Source organism: Anguilla rostrata, chromosome 7, assembly GCF_018555375.3.
Source record: "Anguilla rostrata isolate EN2019 chromosome 7, ASM1855537v3, whole genome shotgun sequence".
In the NCBI taxonomy this organism is placed as follows: domain Eukaryota; kingdom Metazoa; phylum Chordata; class Actinopteri; order Anguilliformes; family Anguillidae; genus Anguilla; species Anguilla rostrata.
The window spans coordinates 30741872-30762541 of record NC_057939.1 but is presented as its reverse complement, the minus strand read 5'-3'; the positions used below and the strand labels follow the sequence as shown (position 1 = coordinate 30762541).

General features: G+C 39.3%; 1 protein-coding gene across 2 annotated transcripts in view; it reads right to left on the bottom strand.

Moving 5' to 3' along the window:
* Positions 1 to 20670, bottom strand: part of rnf20 (ring finger protein 20, E3 ubiquitin protein ligase) — a 74765-nt gene that overhangs the window by 30364 nt on the left and 23731 nt on the right. For both annotated transcript variants that reach the window (XM_064344066.1, XM_064344067.1), the window contains exons 12-16: positions 20046 to 20181; positions 16255 to 16376; positions 9600 to 9756; positions 8796 to 9072; positions 8557 to 8674 (exon numbers count right to left, since the gene is read on the bottom strand). In XM_064344066.1, the coding sequence (XP_064200136.1) occupies positions 8557 to 8674; positions 8796 to 9072; positions 9600 to 9756; positions 16255 to 16376; positions 20046 to 20181 (810 nt within the window). The remainder of the gene's footprint in view (positions 1 to 8556; positions 8675 to 8795; positions 9073 to 9599; positions 9757 to 16254; positions 16377 to 20045; positions 20182 to 20670) is intronic.

Below are 20670 nucleotides of genomic sequence, written 5' to 3'. Positions count from 1 at the left end.
CGGACAGCACTAACCCATAAAAATGCACTTTGAATTAAAGCTGCAATAGGCGTTGGGAGGGGTCCAAGCATTGGTACCGCCGCGCCCCCTATGGAGCGATTTTAAAATGGCTTTTTTCTCGTGATCATATGCCTTCACCCAACATATCTACTGAATATCATGATGATTGTATAAAAGATTGATGACTTATGGCCAATTTTGTGCTAAGAGATGCTGCCGGATGACTTAGTTGCGTCGCCATAGATGTGTCCTGGCCGCTTCCCGTAAAGGCCTTTACTATTTAGTAACGCTTAGATGGGATGTCGTAACACATATGTGGCCCGGCGTGTATGTACAGCTGCAGCGCTTCCATGCCGCAACTAAAAAAGGTGTCACACTAGTGTTGTCATGATACCAAAATTTTGACTTTGATACCAATACCAGGTTTAGTATCACGATAATTGACACTGAAACGATACTGATTCAATACTCGGTACCTGACGATACTGAAATTACCTTAATAGATCAGAAACGTAATGTCCACAAGGGTTGATCTCATTTTCGAATTCACAATTTATTAAAAACCTGGTTTATTAACAACCTTTAAGTTGAAGTCTGTTCAACATATCAATAAGCACAGGACTATAGTGTTACAACACTAAACCATAGAAAATTATATGAAATATACTTCAAAAATTAAACAATTGTAAAGTAAATTATCTTTAAACAGGTCTTTCACTTTAAAATAGATCTAAAAACAGCATATTTCAATAACAATACAGCATCTTCCTATAATTAAATATTGACAAATTAGAACACCTATTGCTACTGAAGTCAACTGAGTCGAAGCCTGCGCTGTATCAGCGAAGTGAAGGCACAAGCACGCGTCACCTCACTTGGCAACCTTAGTTGCTACTGCCATCTAGCGAAGATTCTGACAAATGACACTTTTCATCCTGTCAATCAGGAACGTGGGAGACAAATTTCCCTGGCTTTTACATTTGACTCAAAACTACCGAACATCGGAATATTCTAATACCGAACCGTTTCTTTTTTTTTTTTTTTTTTTTAAGTACCGAAAAAGTGCTGAAGTGTCGCCGTACTGTGCAACACTACATCAGACACAAACCTATACAAATCCATGGCTCAGCTTAGCAGAGAATGCACATTTCAGAGCGCCTCAGAGACAGATAGAATAATAACACATAAATACACATTTCAAAGAATAAATGAGACATTGAGAAAAAACGAAACAAAAGACGAAATATAAACTTGCGACCTGCGTGCAGCTCGCAGAATAGCCTACCGTATTATTTATTTAGGCACTGGCATATAAGAAAATTTTCGGTTACGCTGACCGATAAAACGCTATTCCAAAAGCAAAATCAGACATGTTATACACCGTTAGAAAGCTTATACGCTCACCTACTGAATAAATGAATTGTCAATCAAGTCAAATTGTACTAAAAAGGGCGACAACGCCATAAGCAACAGGTGTGGTATTACGCGCAGCTATTTCTGAAGGTAGCCGACCCAGGCGTCACATATGCGCCTATAGTTCACAAACGAATTGTCCAAGACAATATATGACCACTCATTCGCAAAAGGGACATCTCTACGCGTAAACCCGATGATAAGATTGTATATTTATTAAATGCGTAGTCCCAGATATTGACTGTATAATGACATGGTATAATTTTAAAAAAACGTTGTCTCGTTTATTTCGTTATTCAGTGAGCAGCGTTTTCACCGCTGTACTGGCATATTTTAGGGCTAATGTCTGGTTTATCTTGTTGCTACGGAATATCACATTACATTACAGGCATTTGGCAGACGCTCTTATCCAGAGCGATGTACAACAAAATGTGTAACCATAACCAGGAACAAGTGTGTCGAAAACCCTAGAGGGCAGTAGCCTACCGTTCCAAGTGCAGGGAACAACCGCATAGTTCAACTTCGACCCTGTAGGTTAAACTGATTAACACTAACACAAACAAGAACAGCAACAACGCAGTCTATGCAAAAATACAAGCAATAGTTAAGACGAGTGCATTAACTAAGTCACCTACGAAACAGCTAACTAGTTACAACCCTAACCTTACAGTCAATTTAGAGATTAAATTGAGAATACGATTTCTCTCAGCATAATGATGGATTTAAAGACTAAACGAACTCACCCGATATTGTCTTCAAATGGACCGTATTATTTATTTAGACATTGGCAGACTACAGCATAAATTGCGTCTTTTGTTTATATTCAATATTAGTAATTGCAGTGAGAAACTGCAGCTGTAGGTCGTTATGTTATGGTAGCAACGGAACGAAGCGGACTATGAGGCTACCGTCATTGTTTCATTATACCAGCGTGTTTTCGCGCGTTTGCACAGAAACTCAGAACCTATCAATAAAATGGTTTAGCTATTTCTCAGCATAATGACAGATTTAAAAAGTAAACGAACTCACCCGACACTGTCTTCCTATGCTTCCCGACGGTCAGACCGTCCCCTCACTGATAAAAACTAGACCCTACGGCAATAGTTAAGACGAGTTAAGTCACCTACGAAACAACTACGTAGTTACAACCCTAAACTTACAGTCGATTTAGAGATTAAATTGAGAGTACGATTTACAGCATAAATTGCGTCTTTCGTTTATATTCAATATTAGTAAATGCAGCGAGAAACTGCAGCTGTAGGTCGTTATGTTATGGTAGCAACGGAACGAAGTGGACAATATATGTATTAGGCTACCGTCGTTGTTTCATTAGACCAGCGTGTTTTCGCGCGTTTGCACAGAAACTCAGAACCTATAAATAAAATGGTTTAGCTGTTTCTCAGCATAATGACAGATTCATAATTGAAGACTAAACGAACTCACCCGATACTGTCTTCAAATGGATCCATGCCAAAGAAAAGTAATTATTCATCCTCTCAGAAAGCTTTCACTGAAAAACTTTTGGTAGCCTATCCTAGCATGCACTCTGGGTGGCACTGTCAGACCGTCCTTTCACTGATTAAAAACTAGACCCTACGGTGTCGGATTACTCGCGTCGCCATGGATGTCGCTTGCCGTAAAGAAGTTTACTCGATGTCGTAGCACTTAGATTTGGAGCTCCAGCTTTTCCGCACCCCACCTAATGAAAAAGTCCAAATAGCGGGCAAACCATATGGCGGACATAGGTGCTCCCAATAGGAAAGTTGTAGAGCACATTCAGATGCATCAGGCGATGAAGTTTTGTGTTGATCTTCGAACAGAACTGGGTAAATCAGCCTTTTCCTTTCATGCCCCGCATGTCTGGAATGAGTTACAAGGCATTCTTAATCTAAAATCCTTACCCTCTCTTGACATGTATAAAAATATTTTAAAATCTGTTTTTACTGAACAATGTTATTGCTTTTAGCAACAAGTGCCTTTTAGCTCCTGATCCTTGTATGTCTGTTTTTTTAAAATTATTATATATTTTTTTAATTTTTTAATTTTTTTTAATTTTCTTTGGTATGTTTTTAATATGAAACTTTTATTTTCCTGTTGCCATCTTGACCAGGACTCCCTGGCAGAAGAGATATTGTATCTCAATGGGACCTTCCTGGTTAAATAAAGGATAATAAATAAATAAATAAATAATCTGACTTACGGTGTGGGAGTTATGACCTTTTAAAGTATGATCCTTTGTTACAGCGCCACCATCTGGCCGACATAGGTGATTTTTAGTGCCTGAGTAGTGGGGGGCCATAGGAACCCACCTGCCAAATTTGGTTGGTCTACAACTTATGGTTGCTGAGCCTCAGACATTTTAGCAGAGAAAAATAATAATAAGAATAATCCTAACAGATACAATAGGGTTCCACCAGCTTCGCTGCTTGGACCCCTAATAATAATCCTAACAAAAACAATAGGGTTCGACCAGCTTCGCTGCTTGGACCCCTAATAATAATCCTAACAGATACAATAGGGTTCCACCAGCTTCGCTGTTTGGACCCCTAATTATACTTGCTCAATCGAACGGTAAATCTGAAAAACATTCGATTATAGTCAGCAGCACCAAAAATTTATTTCACACCCTCAATAAACGGCAAAAGTCCCAGTAGAAGATTGAATTAAACCTTTCAAAGTTATATATTTTCTGAAACGTTATCGATTCTGCTTGGCCACAGTGAGTGAAACTAGGCGATCTGAGCGAAAAGTTTCTATGTAAATTACGTCAGAAGGATTCAGCCTTGTGTTTTGCTACCTAAACTTCACAGCACACTTGTATGCATAGTATGGAAGTCAGATTTATTTACGGGGCGTGGTTACTGTACTTGTGACACACTAAGTCGATAACATTCTCAACCGGTTGAAAATAGGACGATAAATTTAAAACGCATATTTCTCCAAAAATACAGAGCGGACATATTTAATACTTTACTCATCGTGTTTCTTCAATGCCTCTCGTGCAAATAACACATAAAACCGAGAAAGTGTGAAAACCACCATGTTACTCCTTTAAATGAACGACCAGAGGAACAATGGTGGCGCAGCAAAACTCGTATTTGGTTTAGTTGTCGTGTATCGTCTACTAATTAAACTAAAACAAAGCGTTTCTGTTTTTAACTCATACTTTTGTTGCAGTAGCACTGAATGTCTAACATGTCTCCTTCATCCCAAGTGCTATTGATATGTTTAATGGAAAATAGCACTCTGGCCACAATACTTGCACTATCCCTGCACATTTGCACACTTGCACATTTGTATCATTTCTCTGGCTCATCCTGAATACATCATAATCTATTTGCATTCTGTAACTTTTTTCTGTCCACCGTTTAGAATTTGTGAAATGAATTGTGTTTGAATTAATGAAACACAGGATTCTGACCGGGGCTTCACACTAACTTTTTCGCTCACCAGCCACTGTGACTAGTGGTTTTCTAAAGTCACTAGCCATTCACCAGCCAAATTTTTTGTTTTTCCCTTCTTCTTCTTTTTCCTGTCTGATTACATTATACAATGAGTTACCAACAATGGGCTTCATTCACCATCCGTTCTTAAGAAGAATTTTCTTCTTAAAACCCACTTACGCAGTTTTCACAAAGATTCTGACATTCACCAATGTTTTCTTATTTGGGATTTGTTCTTAGGTAAGAACAGAATCTACACACACTCAAGAGCACACGTACACACATTTGAGTGCTGTAAGTTTGTGCGAAATAATTGGTTATTGCGTTTTCTTCAATTCTACATTTGTATAATATTAGAGGATTTAAATTACAATAATTAAAAAATATTATAAATGATAAATATATTATTATTTTCATTATTTTACAATGCATTAAGGTACCAGGTTTCGCCTCAGAGGGTGGTTGCCTCAGCAGAAGTTCATCTAATAAATGATAAAAATCAAACCATTGTAGTGACCTTCTTTTTTGGGGGGTTTCAATTATGCAATCTTTGGTGTATACTGCAAAAGCAAATGTTTAAATTTTGAATACAAACTAAGCATTTAAGTAACACTTTTTAAACACTTTTTAAACATGTTTAAGAAGAGAACACTTATTCAGAGGCGTCACTAGGGGGGTGCGGACCGCACTGGGTGACACCAAGTGGAAATACATTTTTTGTGCAGTGTTTTGTGCAGCGACGGGTTTACTCCGATGCAGTTTACTGCCGGTTGATTTAATTAGTGGTATTAATGTGACGAGAAGCGCATTGCTGTTTGAATGCATAACACGCAATTTCTTGCGCCCACTCCCACCAGCATTAAAAAAAAATAATTTTGCCTCCGATTTGACATCAAACCATTTTTTTTACTTCATCAATTGTGCGCCCTTCTCCGGATACAGCGTTCACTGAACGAGTAATGCATCTTTTTTTGTGTTATTTTATATCCACTACTGACGCTACAAAATATGACAGGTCGTTTGCTGTTCACTTCCTGCAGCAATACCTCCACTTCAGAACTACTGAAGTTGTTCTTACATTTGGGGTCCGGTGCTCCACCGTCTTCAGATTTTCGTTCGGGCATTATTGACTTCACTCTCAACTTTTCTTTTCGATTTCTGTGTGCACACGGCCCTGCAGTCTCATGCCCTTTTATGGGGATTGGCGGGGCATTTACCTATGCTAATTAGGAACAACTGGCACGCGCTTTCCATTTACGTGGACAATGGGATTCATCATTTTAAGAACACGTGCAAACAATTCTGCGGTTTAAGAACACGTCGTGAATCTGACGTAGACTTTTCTTAGGACCTTTCTCAAGAACAAATTTAAGAAAAAACTAGATATTGGTGAATGAGGCCCAATGACTATATGTAGTTACTTTTATATTTATTGACTTTTATTGACTTAATCAGCTGAAATTGAAATATTCTTCCGTGGCTCTTTGGGCATATTGTTTTACCATTGTCAAGAAAAACTCTGGTTGGTAGTTTTATTTGCACCCTTTCTAAGCAAAAACCTCCGGTCGTTCATTCTATGAAAACAATGATTCTATCAGGAAAAACTGTTCCTTCTCGTTTTTATACCATACAATTACTGTAGCACCAATTCTGGTTATTTTTGTCATTACATTATTTAAGAAAATTTCACGAAACCATAACTAAATCAAATTCATCTCCCTAGCTCTGTCTTGCTTTTTAAAATGGTGTGGTCACACAGTGTAGACATAGCGTCTTTATAAGACCCTCTGAAACTGAATGATTTGAATGCCAGCTGGCTTTATTGTAGGTTCGCCATCACTTGTCACCTAGCCAATATTATAATTCAGCTGGGTTTTAGGTCAAAATGGTCTCACAGCATGCTTGTTATCCCGGCCAGCTAGCTAGCCAACTATTGCACTATATTCAAAACAGCGGTTACTATAAACGCAATCGTCCACAAAGATACAGGCTACAGATGCGTCCCGTAGCCATGAGTTAAATACGGAACGCCTATTCTACTGTTAAAATAAGATTCTGTCTTTTGTGGGATGGTAGGCAATGCTAAATGAAGCTAGCTACAGTAACTAGAACCGTCATTAAACATTGCCATAAATTGTGAAACTGGACATTGAAAAGGGGAGGGGATGTAACAATCGAAATAATAATGTTTCTGTTTTAACTGCTTTAGAATGTTGGATTTTGTCACGTATTGATTTTAGAACTGGCCTAGGTGCCCCTTTACTGAAAAGTAATGCACACCCTTGGACCAATCAGAATCGAGTATTCAGCTGAGCCGTTGTAATTTACATGAAAAAAAGACATTCATGCACAAACTCTTCATTTCATTAGAGCCACTCATTGAACATCACAAAATATCACATTTATTGTGTGCCATCTGTCTTATACATGATCCAATAAGCAAAATTATCTGCGACGCGGCCGCTGATCGCAGCCACTCTAGACAATGCTTGTGATTCCACCAGACACGCTGCTGCGTGTTTCAGAAGCATCCCAGAAGCGGCTCTCCACTCCGCTAAAAATACGCGCCTCGTATATTTTTGACGGAAGCCGCTTCTGGGACACTTTTTTGTAGAGGACAGCACAAGCCTTCCAATGGCATATAGAATGCTCTGTGTGTCTGCGTGAGTGGTTGCTTTAGCACAGCTTTGTGCCTTCAACCATAACATTACACAGTAATATGTAATTTGTTATGGCATAACTGTATTTTTCATCAGTTTTTGGAAGATTTTACTAATTTGGGCAACTCATCAGCATGGCTAAAGCAAATTCTTTGGGGAGTGGGTCAGAAAAACTGGAATCATGAAGTCTAACTACAGCAGGATATATACGAACATGTACGCATTACTGCTTGTAACATTTCAATTACTTATGTTGAGTCATATTTTTGATATAGCTATTTATTCGCATTGGTCATAGGAGACAACTGTTAGCCTTTGCTAATAATGCTCAACTCATTTGCATCGGGGGCTAACTAACAACCCTAGCTGTTAGTATGGAATGGAAACGGCATGGAAAATACTCTGTTCCACTAGGGGCTTTGCGCTAAGAGGGTAATAGATCTCACCCATGTGGTTAGGCCAGAAGTTGGGACAGAGGAATCTCGCTAATAGCATTTCCAAAATGGCTGCAATCCAAGACGGAAGCCACAAATAAAGTGCAGATATATATTCCAGATGAGGGAGTTCATGACGAAAGCATGTTTTAAATGTTGAAAAGACAACTGTAATTTTTCATGAATTTAAAAATTGAAGGTATGAAATCAGTGATGATCATTAATTAAGTATGCATGGACCAAAAGAAGAGAGAGTGTGGCACCTTCTTTCAACTAGACAAAATGTGGGCCTTTATTTTAGTTTTCTGAGATAGCTGGAAGTTGGCACACTTAGCCATCAGCCACCAGCCAAATTAAACAGGTTTGATATGAGGAAGCAGAAGATGCAACGTTAGAGGTGTAGTATAAGGAGAGAGGGGGGAGGCATAGTATTAGGATGAGAGAGGGGGGAGCTGTAGTATAAGGATGACAGAGGGTGGAGGTATAGTATAAGGATGACAGAGGGTGGAGTTATAGTATAAGGATGAGAGAGGGTAGAGGTGCAGTATAAGGATGAGAGAGGGTGGAAGTGTAGCATAAGGGTAGAAGGATGGTCAGAGCCTGTACCTCAGATTTGGCTTTCTTTTCTGCTGCCATTAGCTGCACTTTGTCTCTCTGCTCCTTAGGGGCTGACCGGTACATATCCAACAACAGTTTCATCTCTCGCTGTGATTCCTGAGCTTTCCTGCAGGGGGCAGAGTCAGGAAAATGTGACTGGAGATATGCAGGCATTGCACAATGCACAATGTAACACCATCAGGTCATCAATCTGACATCATCAGTCGGTGACCCACAGGGAAACTTACTTCAGCTCCGCTCTGACCATTTTCAGCTGCTCCACCTCCTTTCTCTTGGGTCCTCCAAGCACAGTGCAACGTTCTGCTGCTGGCTCCTCAGACTGGCTGCTGGTGCTGGCCCGCTCCCTGTCTTCCTTCACCAAACCCCCTACCCCCGCTCCGCGTGCCACCCTCTCCCGCTCCCGTTCTCTTTCTCGCTCCCTTTCTCTCTCCTTCTCTTTATCTTTTTCCTCCTCTTTCATTGCTCCCTCCATCTCTGTCCCAGACTCTGTCTTCACCGAGGGTCCTACAACAAGGGAGTGAGACAGCACGAAAGAGCAGCAGAGAGGCAGGGTTATGAACAGTTATCAGGCATCCCATAGTGACATTCCATATGACTCTTCATAGCTCTGGTTAAGGTTTCCTGTAACATCACTTTTTTGTGGTCTCTCAAAAATTTAACATGCCATATGGGAGAACAACTATCAAAACCCCTATAGATTTGCATTATCTTAAGATGCTTTAGAATAAAGAAATAGATCATTTCTGGTAACCTCTATTACTGATTATCCTGGAAAAGCAGCTTGTATGTATTTAGTGAGAAGACTGCTACACTACATTTTTCCCTTGATTACATTTTGTTGCTGGTGGAAACTACTCTTGAACAAAGAAAAAGAACCGGGTGACACATCGACAGAAAAAATCCATCACCAGTGACAGAAATTAAAATTTGTGCAGGAGATCAAAGCTGTGCCCAAAAAATAAATAAAAATGAATTAAAATTAACAACAAAATGTATAATTAAGCAACAAAAACAAGAGAAATTAAAGTCACCTGTGCTGGTGGGGGTGGCAGAGCCATTGTCAGGTTCCGTCTTGACTGTGATGTCACAGAAAGGAGCTGTGGTAATTGGGGAGGCAGTCTCTTCCTTGACATCAAGTTCTGTGCTGGACTGTGACTGGAGTATTGAGCTGCCCTTCATAGCTCGAATCTATCATCATGCAGAGTGGAGGGGATTATACAGGTTGCAAGCTTAACAGTGAAGCCACACTGTACCGTGCTACACCACCTGCTGCCGCTCCCGCGTCCCACAATCGGCCGATTGTGGGAGTGTCACCTATTTTTTGACAGACGGTTGTGTCCGTTAAATGTTGCTAATTAGCAAGCTAATGTCCTCAAAGTTATATCTGGTTAGGTAGCTCGGTGGCTGGTAGAAACGATCGCAAACTAGCAACTAATACATAATTAGTTTTATGATCACCAATGTCTACATTTCTCTCACAACTAGATCAGTCCGTGCTCCATTGTAATCCGATAAACGTTATTGTTCAGAATCACCAGTTTAAAATGTTTGTGCTGCTATCATTTATTTTATTTTTTTAAATAAAATTGTTTGCAATATAGCAGAATATACATTCCTGGGAATTCATACAGACAAACATTCATTAGCTTGTCTGACATCGACTCGTCAGCAGCATTGCATCTTCTGCAAAATTTACATAGCCTAATGGCCATCTACATGGCAGAGCCACCTAAAATTTCAGAGACTTTCCACCACACTGCATTCCTCATGTCAGTGTCTGAGATTCCATGTAGGAGATTGTATAAAGTTGGGAAACCTGATAAGGCAAGTCCTCTTTGTGGAACTATAGAATGTGGGAATAAAATTTGAAGAGGGGGCAATTTACTTGACGTATCTTCAGATCAAATCCGATTGCTTATCGCAACGCATAGTTGTACCGCCTGGGGTTTAAAGTTAACCCCTTTCGCTCGTGCCAAATCTGGCCAATCCTTGCCCATTTAGAGAGTACCCTATTTAAAGCTTTATAACTCCAGTTGTGAGCATCACAGAGACTTGAACTTTACAATACTAACTTAGATTAGTTTATATTCATAATTTAAGAAGAAACAACGTGTCACAAAGGCAATTGTCTAGGCAAAAAAGCAAAAATGAATTTGCTCTTTTTTAGTTTACAATGAAATACTGAGAGATCCTATATATACAACAGGTTAAACTATACATATCCTGGATCAAAAACTCCTGGACTACAAGTTCATAAAATCTAAGGGTGGATATGTACAGTGGGCTCCAGAAATATTGGCACGCTTGATAAATATGAACAAAAAATGCTACAAAAAAATGCTAAACTAAAAAATAATACAGTTATTGACATAAGCTTTATTTTCCAACATGTGGCAAAAACACCCCTGGCAAAGACGACAGCCATGAGTCTATTCCTATAATTTGTGAAAAAGTAAGGTTTAGAGAACACATTTGGAGGGATTTTTGACTATTGCTCCATGTAGAACTTTTCAGAATCATTGATATCTTTCGGTTTGCGCTTATGGACCCCCCCTCTTCAGTTCAGAGCACAGGTTTTTGAAGGACTTTAAGTCTGGAGACTGAGATGGCCATTGGAAAACATTTCACTTATGCATCTCTGTTTAGATTTTGATGTATGCTTGGAGTCATTGTCCTGCTGGACAATCTACCTATGACTAAGTCCTAGCTTCTTAGCAGAGACAACCAAATTTTCTGCCAGAATTTCCTGGCCATTGATCTAAAATAGTGCCCCAGGACCACTGCCAGCAAAACATCTCCAAAATATCAATGACCCACCTCCATATTTGACCGTAGGTATGAGGTGCTTCTCCTGTATGCATTCCTCTTTTGGCGCCAAACATGTCGATGGTGTGTATGGCCAAAACGTTCAATTTTGGTCTAATCTGACAATAGCACTCTCTTCCAATCATAATTCCAAGGAGGTTAGGCAAGCTCCAGATTCTTGGTTTTGTTTATTGTGCTCAGTAAAGGCTGTCTTCGTGCCACCCTTCCAAAGTGTTAGTTGGTATGGCGATGCCATTTAATGTTTTTTTTAGACTTGTTAACCGCAAGAAACAAACCAATCTCTGCAATTCTTAAACAGTGATCCTTGGGTTATTAATAGCCTCCCTCACCATCTTCCTCACCGTCCGTGGGGACACCATGCAACCTCTTCCTGGCAAATTTGCAACCATTCCATATGTTTACCCCTTTTTATTATTGCCCTTACAGGCCTAAGTGGTATGTTTAACCGTTTATGTCTTTTTTTGTACCCATTACCAGACTTGTGACAGTAAATTACCATCGGACTCTTCTGAATTGACAGTTATTTGGCTTTTTCCAATGCTGATGGATGACAAAGGGATTTTGTATGCTTACCTCATTTTTATTCTCTAGTGAAACTGGAAGTGATGGAATGACACAATATAGGCTAGTTCCTTTAGACTGAGATGAACTAAATTAAGTCAAATTGTATTGCCAATTTCATTTTGTTTGATTTTACTTACAATAATTATTAGGGGTACCAATAATTACGGCACCTATGATTTTTAGAAAAAATGTGATTACTCAATAAAAAAAACATTGAAGCATGAGAGTAAATGTATTGAAATAAAAGTATATAGTTTTCCCATATGTTTGAACATAACATATAGATTATTATCTGTGTCATTTATTATATGTAGCCTTTTTTCTTCATTTTAATTAAGGGTGCCAATAATTCTGTAGCCCACAGTAGAATTACTAAAGATCTATGAAACAAAAACTATGCAGTGTACCCAGTGTCTCTAAATCTATCCAAAATGTCTAAGTTATGCATTGCTGTGAATCACAGCATAATCATGGATTTAACTACAAATTAACTTTTTTATCAAGAAACTCACCGTTGCATCATTTCCAAGTGGGGATTACAAGCTTTTTGTCAGTACAGTGGTCTAAAATATCTAGGGGTCCAGAAACATACCCAAAATCTATCCAAAAATGCTTTTTGTCCATTAGAAAACATACAAATGAGCCCCGTATGAAGGTTTAAGAAGAAACAATGATATCATATTAAATTAAAGCCGCAAGCGGCGTTGGGAGGGGTCCAAGCATTGGCACTATCGCGCCCCCTATGTAGCGATTTTAAAATGTCCTCATGATCACATACCTTCACCCAACATATCTACTGAATATCATGATGATTGTATAAAATACTGATGACTTATGGCCAATTTTGTGCAAAGAGACGCTATCGGATGACTTAGTTGTGTCGCCATGGATGTGTCCTGGCCGCTTCCCGTAAAGGCCTTTACTAGGTTGTAACACTTAGATGGTATGTCGTAACACTTAGATGGCCCGGTGTGTATGTACAGCTGCAGTGCTTCCATGCTGCAACTAAAAAAGGTGTCACACTAGTGTTGTCACAATACCAAAATTTTGACTTTGATGCCGATACCAGGTTTAGTATCACGATACTCGACACTGAAACGATACTGATTCAATACTCGATACCTAACGATACTGAAATTACCTTAATAGATCAGAAACGTAATGTCCACAAGGGTTTACCTCATTTTCGAATTCACGGTTTATTAAAAATCTGGTTTATTAACAACCTTTAAGTTGAAGCCTGTTCAACATATCAATAAGCATAGGCCTATAGTGTTACAACACTAAACCATAGAAAACGATATTAAATATATTTCAAAAATTAAACAATTGTAAAGTAAATTATCTTTAAACAGGTCTTTCACTTTAAAATAGATCTTAAAACAGTATTTTTAATAAACAATATAGCATCGTCCTATAATAAAATATTTACAAATTAGAACAGCTATTGCTACTGAAATTAACTGAGTCGAAGCTTGCGCTGTATCAACGACGGGGAATACACAAGCGCAAGTCACCTCACTTGCCAACCTTAGTTGCTACTGCCATCTAGCGAAGATTCTGACAAATTACATTTTTCATCCTCTCATTCGGTAATGTGGGAGACACATTTCCCTGGCTTTTACATTTGACGCAAAACTACCGAACGTCGGAAAATTCTAATACCGAACTTTTCGGTTTTCGGTTACGCTGACCTATAAAACGCTATAAAAAGCAAAATCAGACATGTTATACATCGTTAGAAAACTTATACTCTCACCTACTGAATAAATGAATTGTCAATCAAGCCAAATTGTACTAAAAAGGGCGACAACATCGTAAGCAACAGGTGTGGTATTACGCACAGATATTTTTGAAGGTAGCCTACCCAGGCATCACAAATGCGCGTATATTTCACAAACGGATTGTCCAAGGCAATATATGACCACTCAGTCGCAAAAGGGACATCTCTACTCGTAAAACAAATGGTAAGATTGTATATTTATTCAATGTTTAGTCCCAGATATTGACTGTAGAATGACATGGTATAATTTTAAAAAACTTTGTCTCGTTTATTTCGTTATACAGTGAGCAGAGTTTTCACTGCTGTATTGGCATATTTTAGGGCTAATGTCGGGTTTATCTTGTTGCTACGGAATATTATATTACATGACATTACAGGCATTAGGCAGACGCTCTTATCCAGAGCGACGTACAACAAAGTGTATAATCATAACCAGGAACAAGTGTGTCGAAAACCCTAGAGAGAAGTACCGTTCCAAGTGCAGGGAACAACCACATAGTTCAACTTCGACCCTGTAGGTTAAACTGATTAACACTAACACAAACAAGAACAGCAACAACGCAGTCTATGCAAAAATACAAGCAATAGTTAAGACGAGTGCATTAACTAAGTCACCTACGAAACAGCTACCTAGTTACAACCCTAAGCTTACAGTCAATTTAGAGATTAAATTGAGAATACGATTTCTCTCAGCATAATGACGGATTCAAAGACTAAACGAACTCACCCGATATTGTCTTCAAAGTTTATGTTATGGTAGCAACGGAACAAAGCGGACTATATATGTATTGCTGTCATTGTTTTATTATACAAGCGTGTTTTAGCGCGTTTGCACAGAAACTCAAATAATATCAATAAAATGGTTTAGCTATTTCTCAGCATAATGACAGATTTAAAGACTAAACGAACTCACCCGATACTGTCTTCAAATGGATCCATGCCAAAGAAAAGTATTTATTCATCCTCTCAAAAAGCTTTTACTAACAAACTTTTAGTAGCCTAGCATGCACTCTGGCTGGCACTGTCTTCCATTGCTTCCCCGACGTTCAGACCCTCCCCTCACTGATAAAAGCTAGACCCTACGGTGTCGGATTACTTCTGTCGCCATGGATGTCTTCTAGCCGCTTGCCGTAAAGAAGTTTACTAGATCGTAACACTCTAGATGTGGAGCTACAGCTCTTCCGCACCCCAACTAATAAAAAAGTCCAAATAGCGGGCATAGGTGGTCCCAATAACAAAGTTGTAGAGCACATTCAGATGCATAGGTCGATGAAGTTTTGTGTTGATCTGACTTAGGAGTGAGCAGTGTCTTCACTGCTGTATTGGCATATCTTAGGGCTATTGTTGGGTTTATCTTGTTGCTGTGATGGAATACAATTTTTTAGCGGTGAAAGAATATTTTTATGAATGCCCAGATAGACACTATTGTCCATTATGTCATGGGGGGGGGGTGAAGTTGCAGATGAGACTGCAGGGAGGGGGTACTTGTTAAATGAACGACCAGCACAACAATAGTGGCGCTGCGAAACTCTGTATTCGGCATAGTCTGTAACGTCTATTAATGAAACTAAAACAAAGCGTTTTTGTTTTCAACTCATACTTTGGTTGCAGGAGCAATGAATGTCTGAGTTGAGCAATCTAGGAACGCAGGCGTGCCGACCAGAACCGGGGGGTTCGCGCTAAGTGGTTAAACTTTGGCCATCCCCCTCACCGCCTCGCCGCACGCCGCCTGCAATCCAAACATGCCTTGCGGAGGTGTGCAGCCACCTCTCATTTAAAATTAATGGGGGCAGTGCTGCCGCCAGGCGGCGCCGCGTACAGTGTGGCTTCACCGTAAGAGTTTATTGGTGAGGTATGATCTTTTTCTGCTGCTAAACCTAGGATTTGACTGATTGTACCAAAGTGTACGCAATTGGCTGATACTTCCAAAACAAATCTACAAAATCACAGACTGCTAAATAGGGCTGGGCAATATATCGATATTATATCGATATCGTGATATGAGACTACATATCGTCTGGGATTTTGTATATCGTAATATCGTGATATGGCATAAATGTTGTCTTTTCCTGGTTTTAAAGGCTGCATTACAGTGAAGTGAGGTAATTTTCTGAACTTACCTGACTGTTCTAGCTGTTCTATTATTTGCCTTTACCCACTTAGTTATTACATAGGCATTACTGATAATTATTTATCAAAAATCTCATTGTGTAATTTTGTGAAAGTACCAATAGTCATCCCCACAATATCCCCATAATATCATCACAATATCGACAGAGGTATTTGGTCAAAAATATTGTGATATTTGATTTTGTTCATATCGCCCAGCCCTACTGCTAAACCCTAACCACTGCAGAATTAAATGACTCCTAATTATAGGAGTTTTGGTCATTTATCGACCACACTTTCACCAGGGCACAACAGCACAGGGAAACTAGACACACTGTCCCCTCCCTCTCGCTCTGTCTGTCTGTCTGTCTGTCTGTCTCTCTCTCACACCCACTCTCTCTCACCTGGTTCAGCTGTGCCTGTGCTTCTCTCAGTCTCAGTTTGTACTTCACCACCTCGCCTTTCATTTGCTGGTTGTGTGTCTGCAGGGTGCTGATCAGGTGTCTCATCTCCCTGTTAATCGGGCCTGAGAGAGAGGGAGGGAGGGAGAGGGGGGAAGATATTCAATATGATAGTCACATCACAGTTTGGATGCATGAAGTAATATGTGTCTGGCTGTTTCTCTCCAAAACAGCACAGGGGACAGTACTGTCAGTGTGTAAGAGGTGAGAAATAACTGTGTAGTATAAGTACCTGTATGCTTGTAAAGCATGTAGTAATGGACAGGTGCATAGTAAAGCTGTAAAGAGTTTCCCATATAATTAATTTATTTGGGTGACTCCAAATAGAGTTCCCCCTGCCCAAAACGTTTTTTTGGTATGTAGTGACTTATTTCTATAAGCAACACACTATACGTTCGTATTTGTTATTTTTTTATTTTAAATGTCAAAGTGACATAAAGCTGACTCATTTTGCTGCTTGAGCTGGCCCTCCCCCCTCCCTCTCGTAGCTGGCGTATGTACAGCAGAGCAGGGAGGACCGTGTCTGAACATGAACATAATTAGAAGAACAGTCATGTGTATCTGTGCCAGGGAACAAAATATTTTAAGCCTTTCAAAATCTGTAAAGTTTTGCCGTTGTTATGCATCATCTCTTCAAAAGAATGTATCCTCTGCCTTAACCAAGACCAAAGTTATCAACATTATTTGGATTAATGTTAGCTAGCATTTAGCAAGCATCAGTGTTCACCCAGCTAACACTATCTTATGAATAGATAGCTAATGAAAACATTAACTTTTCACTTCTGACAGAGTTGAGTATAGGACAATTCTTTAACAAAAGAAGGCTAGAGAAGGAGGAGGGAGAAACAGCACCACAGATGGTTACCACATTACTGTTATAGTAACAGACCTACTTATTTTAACTGAAATTGAGGAAAATCATTGTATTTACATTGCATTACAGGAATTTTGCAGACACTCTTATCCAGTGCAATTTACACTTTTACATATCTGAGGCGTTTTTGGCATGTACTGCGTTTTGAGAGTGCACATTTTATTAAATGTCGCATCCCATAACAATATATATGAGTAAATGTGTACAGTGCATAGTTTTACTGTACAAATACCATTAAATATTTGTTGATGTTGTTGAAAAAAAAAGAAGATAACCCACCGTAAAAGTCGCACAGGCGATAATGCGTTTCCTTCCAATGATAGTGATTACATACCAAGGGAAGCGGCTAGTTTTTAACATCATAATAAAGCAAACAACCATTATATTCTGGCAAATTAGTAATCTATATGCTATTGGGATGGCAGGTATGCCATCCCGCCAAGTTACGCCTTGGCGGGGGCATGCCCCATACCTATACAGCACCGAGAGTTTTGCACTTTCCAGGGTTCCCCACAGAAATAACCACAACAGCCACAGACACTCAGCCCTTAAAAACATTACATTCGGTACATTCTCACCCCATTTCAACAGACAGAATTCAAAGACAACTTCACATGTCCACACAATAAAGCCCCAGACTAAGGGGATTTTGCGTTTTCTCCTTCTTCTACTTCTTCTTCTTCTTCTCATTCTTATTTTTCCTGCCGCCTATCCCACTAACAACATGTCTCCCCATTGGACATTTTACCTACACCAGCCAAATCTTCACCTACATGACCCAATCAAAAACTCGTATACACACGCAAAATACCCATACCTTTTTACCCTGAAACATTTCCAGTTTAAACAGCTAGTCTGCCTGTGGCCTAGTGGGTAAGGTTACAGTCTTGGGAACATGGGGTCCTAGGTTCAAGCCCAGCTAGGAACACGTTTCTTTAACCTGCTTTTACCCTCACTAATAATTGTCTTGCTTTTGCACCATATCTACCCGCCGTCCACAGAACGTATACACTGCATGATGGCGTACCGTCTGCACGTTCAGTTATTAACCGGCTACAATACTGCAAAGCCATATGGAATCAACGGGAGCTCTTCTGTGCTTACTGGCCTGTGTTCTTCTTTAAAACCACGGACAGGTTTGCTAATGACATTTCATGCATTGCATAGCTATGTCATGGTGCTGCACTAACAAAGTCACAGTAAACCTCCAGTTGAAGGATTGAATCCCGCCTCGCCCTCAGGCAGATAATTTCCTCTTTTACACTAACGTTTTCTTACGCTTATATTTTCATTACCAAAACTCACTCACGGCCACCCATATGCATTTCATGATGGCAAATGTATTCCTTTTATTAAAAAGTTACACCAGTTCACCACTGTGCCATTTCTACTAACTATATTTCTTCACTTGGCTACCGTACAAAACCTTCTTATCAGCAAACGCCACGTTTCTACATTCATGTTACCTCGCCCTGTTCTCTATCTAGCCACATACAAACAATTACTACGCATGTACGTTCTGCAACTCCCCATTAAAACATTACATTTAAAATCATGACTCACTCATAATTATAACTACTAGTACTGAACATGAGAAAAGCACATCAATGCAATAGATTTCACACGTTACTTAACCCTCCACTTCAACGACTACTGCTTTATACAGACTGTTATATATACCGTTCGATAAGGAAACTAAGCTCGCTCATGGTCACTCGATTTACTTCGCACTATAGTCTGTGATCATGTCAACCTTCACCTACATGCCCATTCTGCTAAAAACATATTGCTTCAACTATGCAATTTCATCATTTCTCCTAATTTCTCTCACACTGTTGTTATTTTCTCATATGCAAAGCCTGCTGGGACATACGCGTCTCCTCCTATTCTCCACTATCAAGTTTTCCGGTTCTAGCTTAGCAAAACAGCGAAGAGGATTCCTACCTGCAGATAAGCCTATCAAAATGCCTTATAAACCTTACAAACAGTAAAAGTGCATCTCCACAAAATAACAGACAACGGAGCAGGACAGAAGGGTACACAAGAATTGAGGAAATATTGGGTAGCATTGCTTTGGAATACATCTTATTTAATACTTATTTAATTTCGGTGAGGCAAGATAGCCTACATCGTTTGTAGTACCGTAACTTGGCGTCATTTTGATATCAATACTTTTAATGGCAGGCCTGGATTTTGGCAGTCTGAATGAATGAGTTATAGACGGTGTATGTCTTGTATGTGTGAGTAACTTGGCATTTTTGTACGTTTTAATGAGATTTGATTATACTGTAGCACTTATGACATTACGCGTGAAAAATGAACTGTCAAAATATGTTTTCTGAAGATATCCAAAATAGGTTTGACCTCCCTACCGATGACTTTAAAGCCCTTAACTTACGTTTATAATTTGTATGCAATAATATTATCCTCCAAATCATTCTGATAGCATAAAGGTTTGGCTGTAACAGAGACCATTACTGCAAAAATTGTTTTAGTTTGGGTTCCTTTTGCATTCTACTCATTATCTCTGTCGCCGGTACAACTTGATACGAAAAGTGCCATACAGATTTAATTTTCATCTGGAGACATGACCAGTAATAAATAAATAAATAAAATTGCCCTAACACAAAATATAAATAAATAAATAAAATGCCTGAATACAAAATGTGAACGCTATCTGCGGAGCAAAATTTTATAACCTCTTACCAGTTACAATTTAATAAACAGTACAAACAATCTCCCCCCTTCACCCAAACAGGAACACAGAGTCACCTGCCACAAATTAATTTTCAACCAGTGGGAAAGACTGTTTCCTCCAGAGGTGAGTAGTGTGTCCAAGTGTGTAGCAAAGCTGTAGTACCTGCTTGCTCATTGGCAGCGAGGGTCTGCTCAAACTCAATCCTCAGCATCTCATACTCTTTTCGAACCTGCGCCAGTGTGTCCTCCAGCTGGATTACTTCAGTACGAACCTTCCTCTGAAGAGACACCTCGTCATTCTGCATAAAAGAACACAGAAGTTTAGAACACATGCACACAAGTATGCATGCATGAATGCCTGCGCGCACACGCGCACGCACACACACACACGCATATCTTTCATTAGTATTACATCACTGATTCATAGCAAAATGAAATGGTCAATAATGTGCAAAAAATACTTCTTGCAAATAAAAAAATAAAATTCCAACTTAAATACAAAACTGCCCTAAATAAATAAATGGAAACATAACGCACCAACAATTTGTTTAACAAATGAAATACTGAGAGATCCCATATACAGTTGAGGCCAAAAGTTTACATACACCTAGGCTAAAGACATTCAAATTTTTTTTTTTTTTCCACAACTCACATTTCATGTCACCACACATTTCCTGTGTTAAGTCAATTAGGGTATCTACTTTATTTCCATATAAGGTCATTTCAAAACAATAGCTAAGAGACAGATTTATTTCAGCTTTTATGTATACTCCTGGGCAAAAAAATGG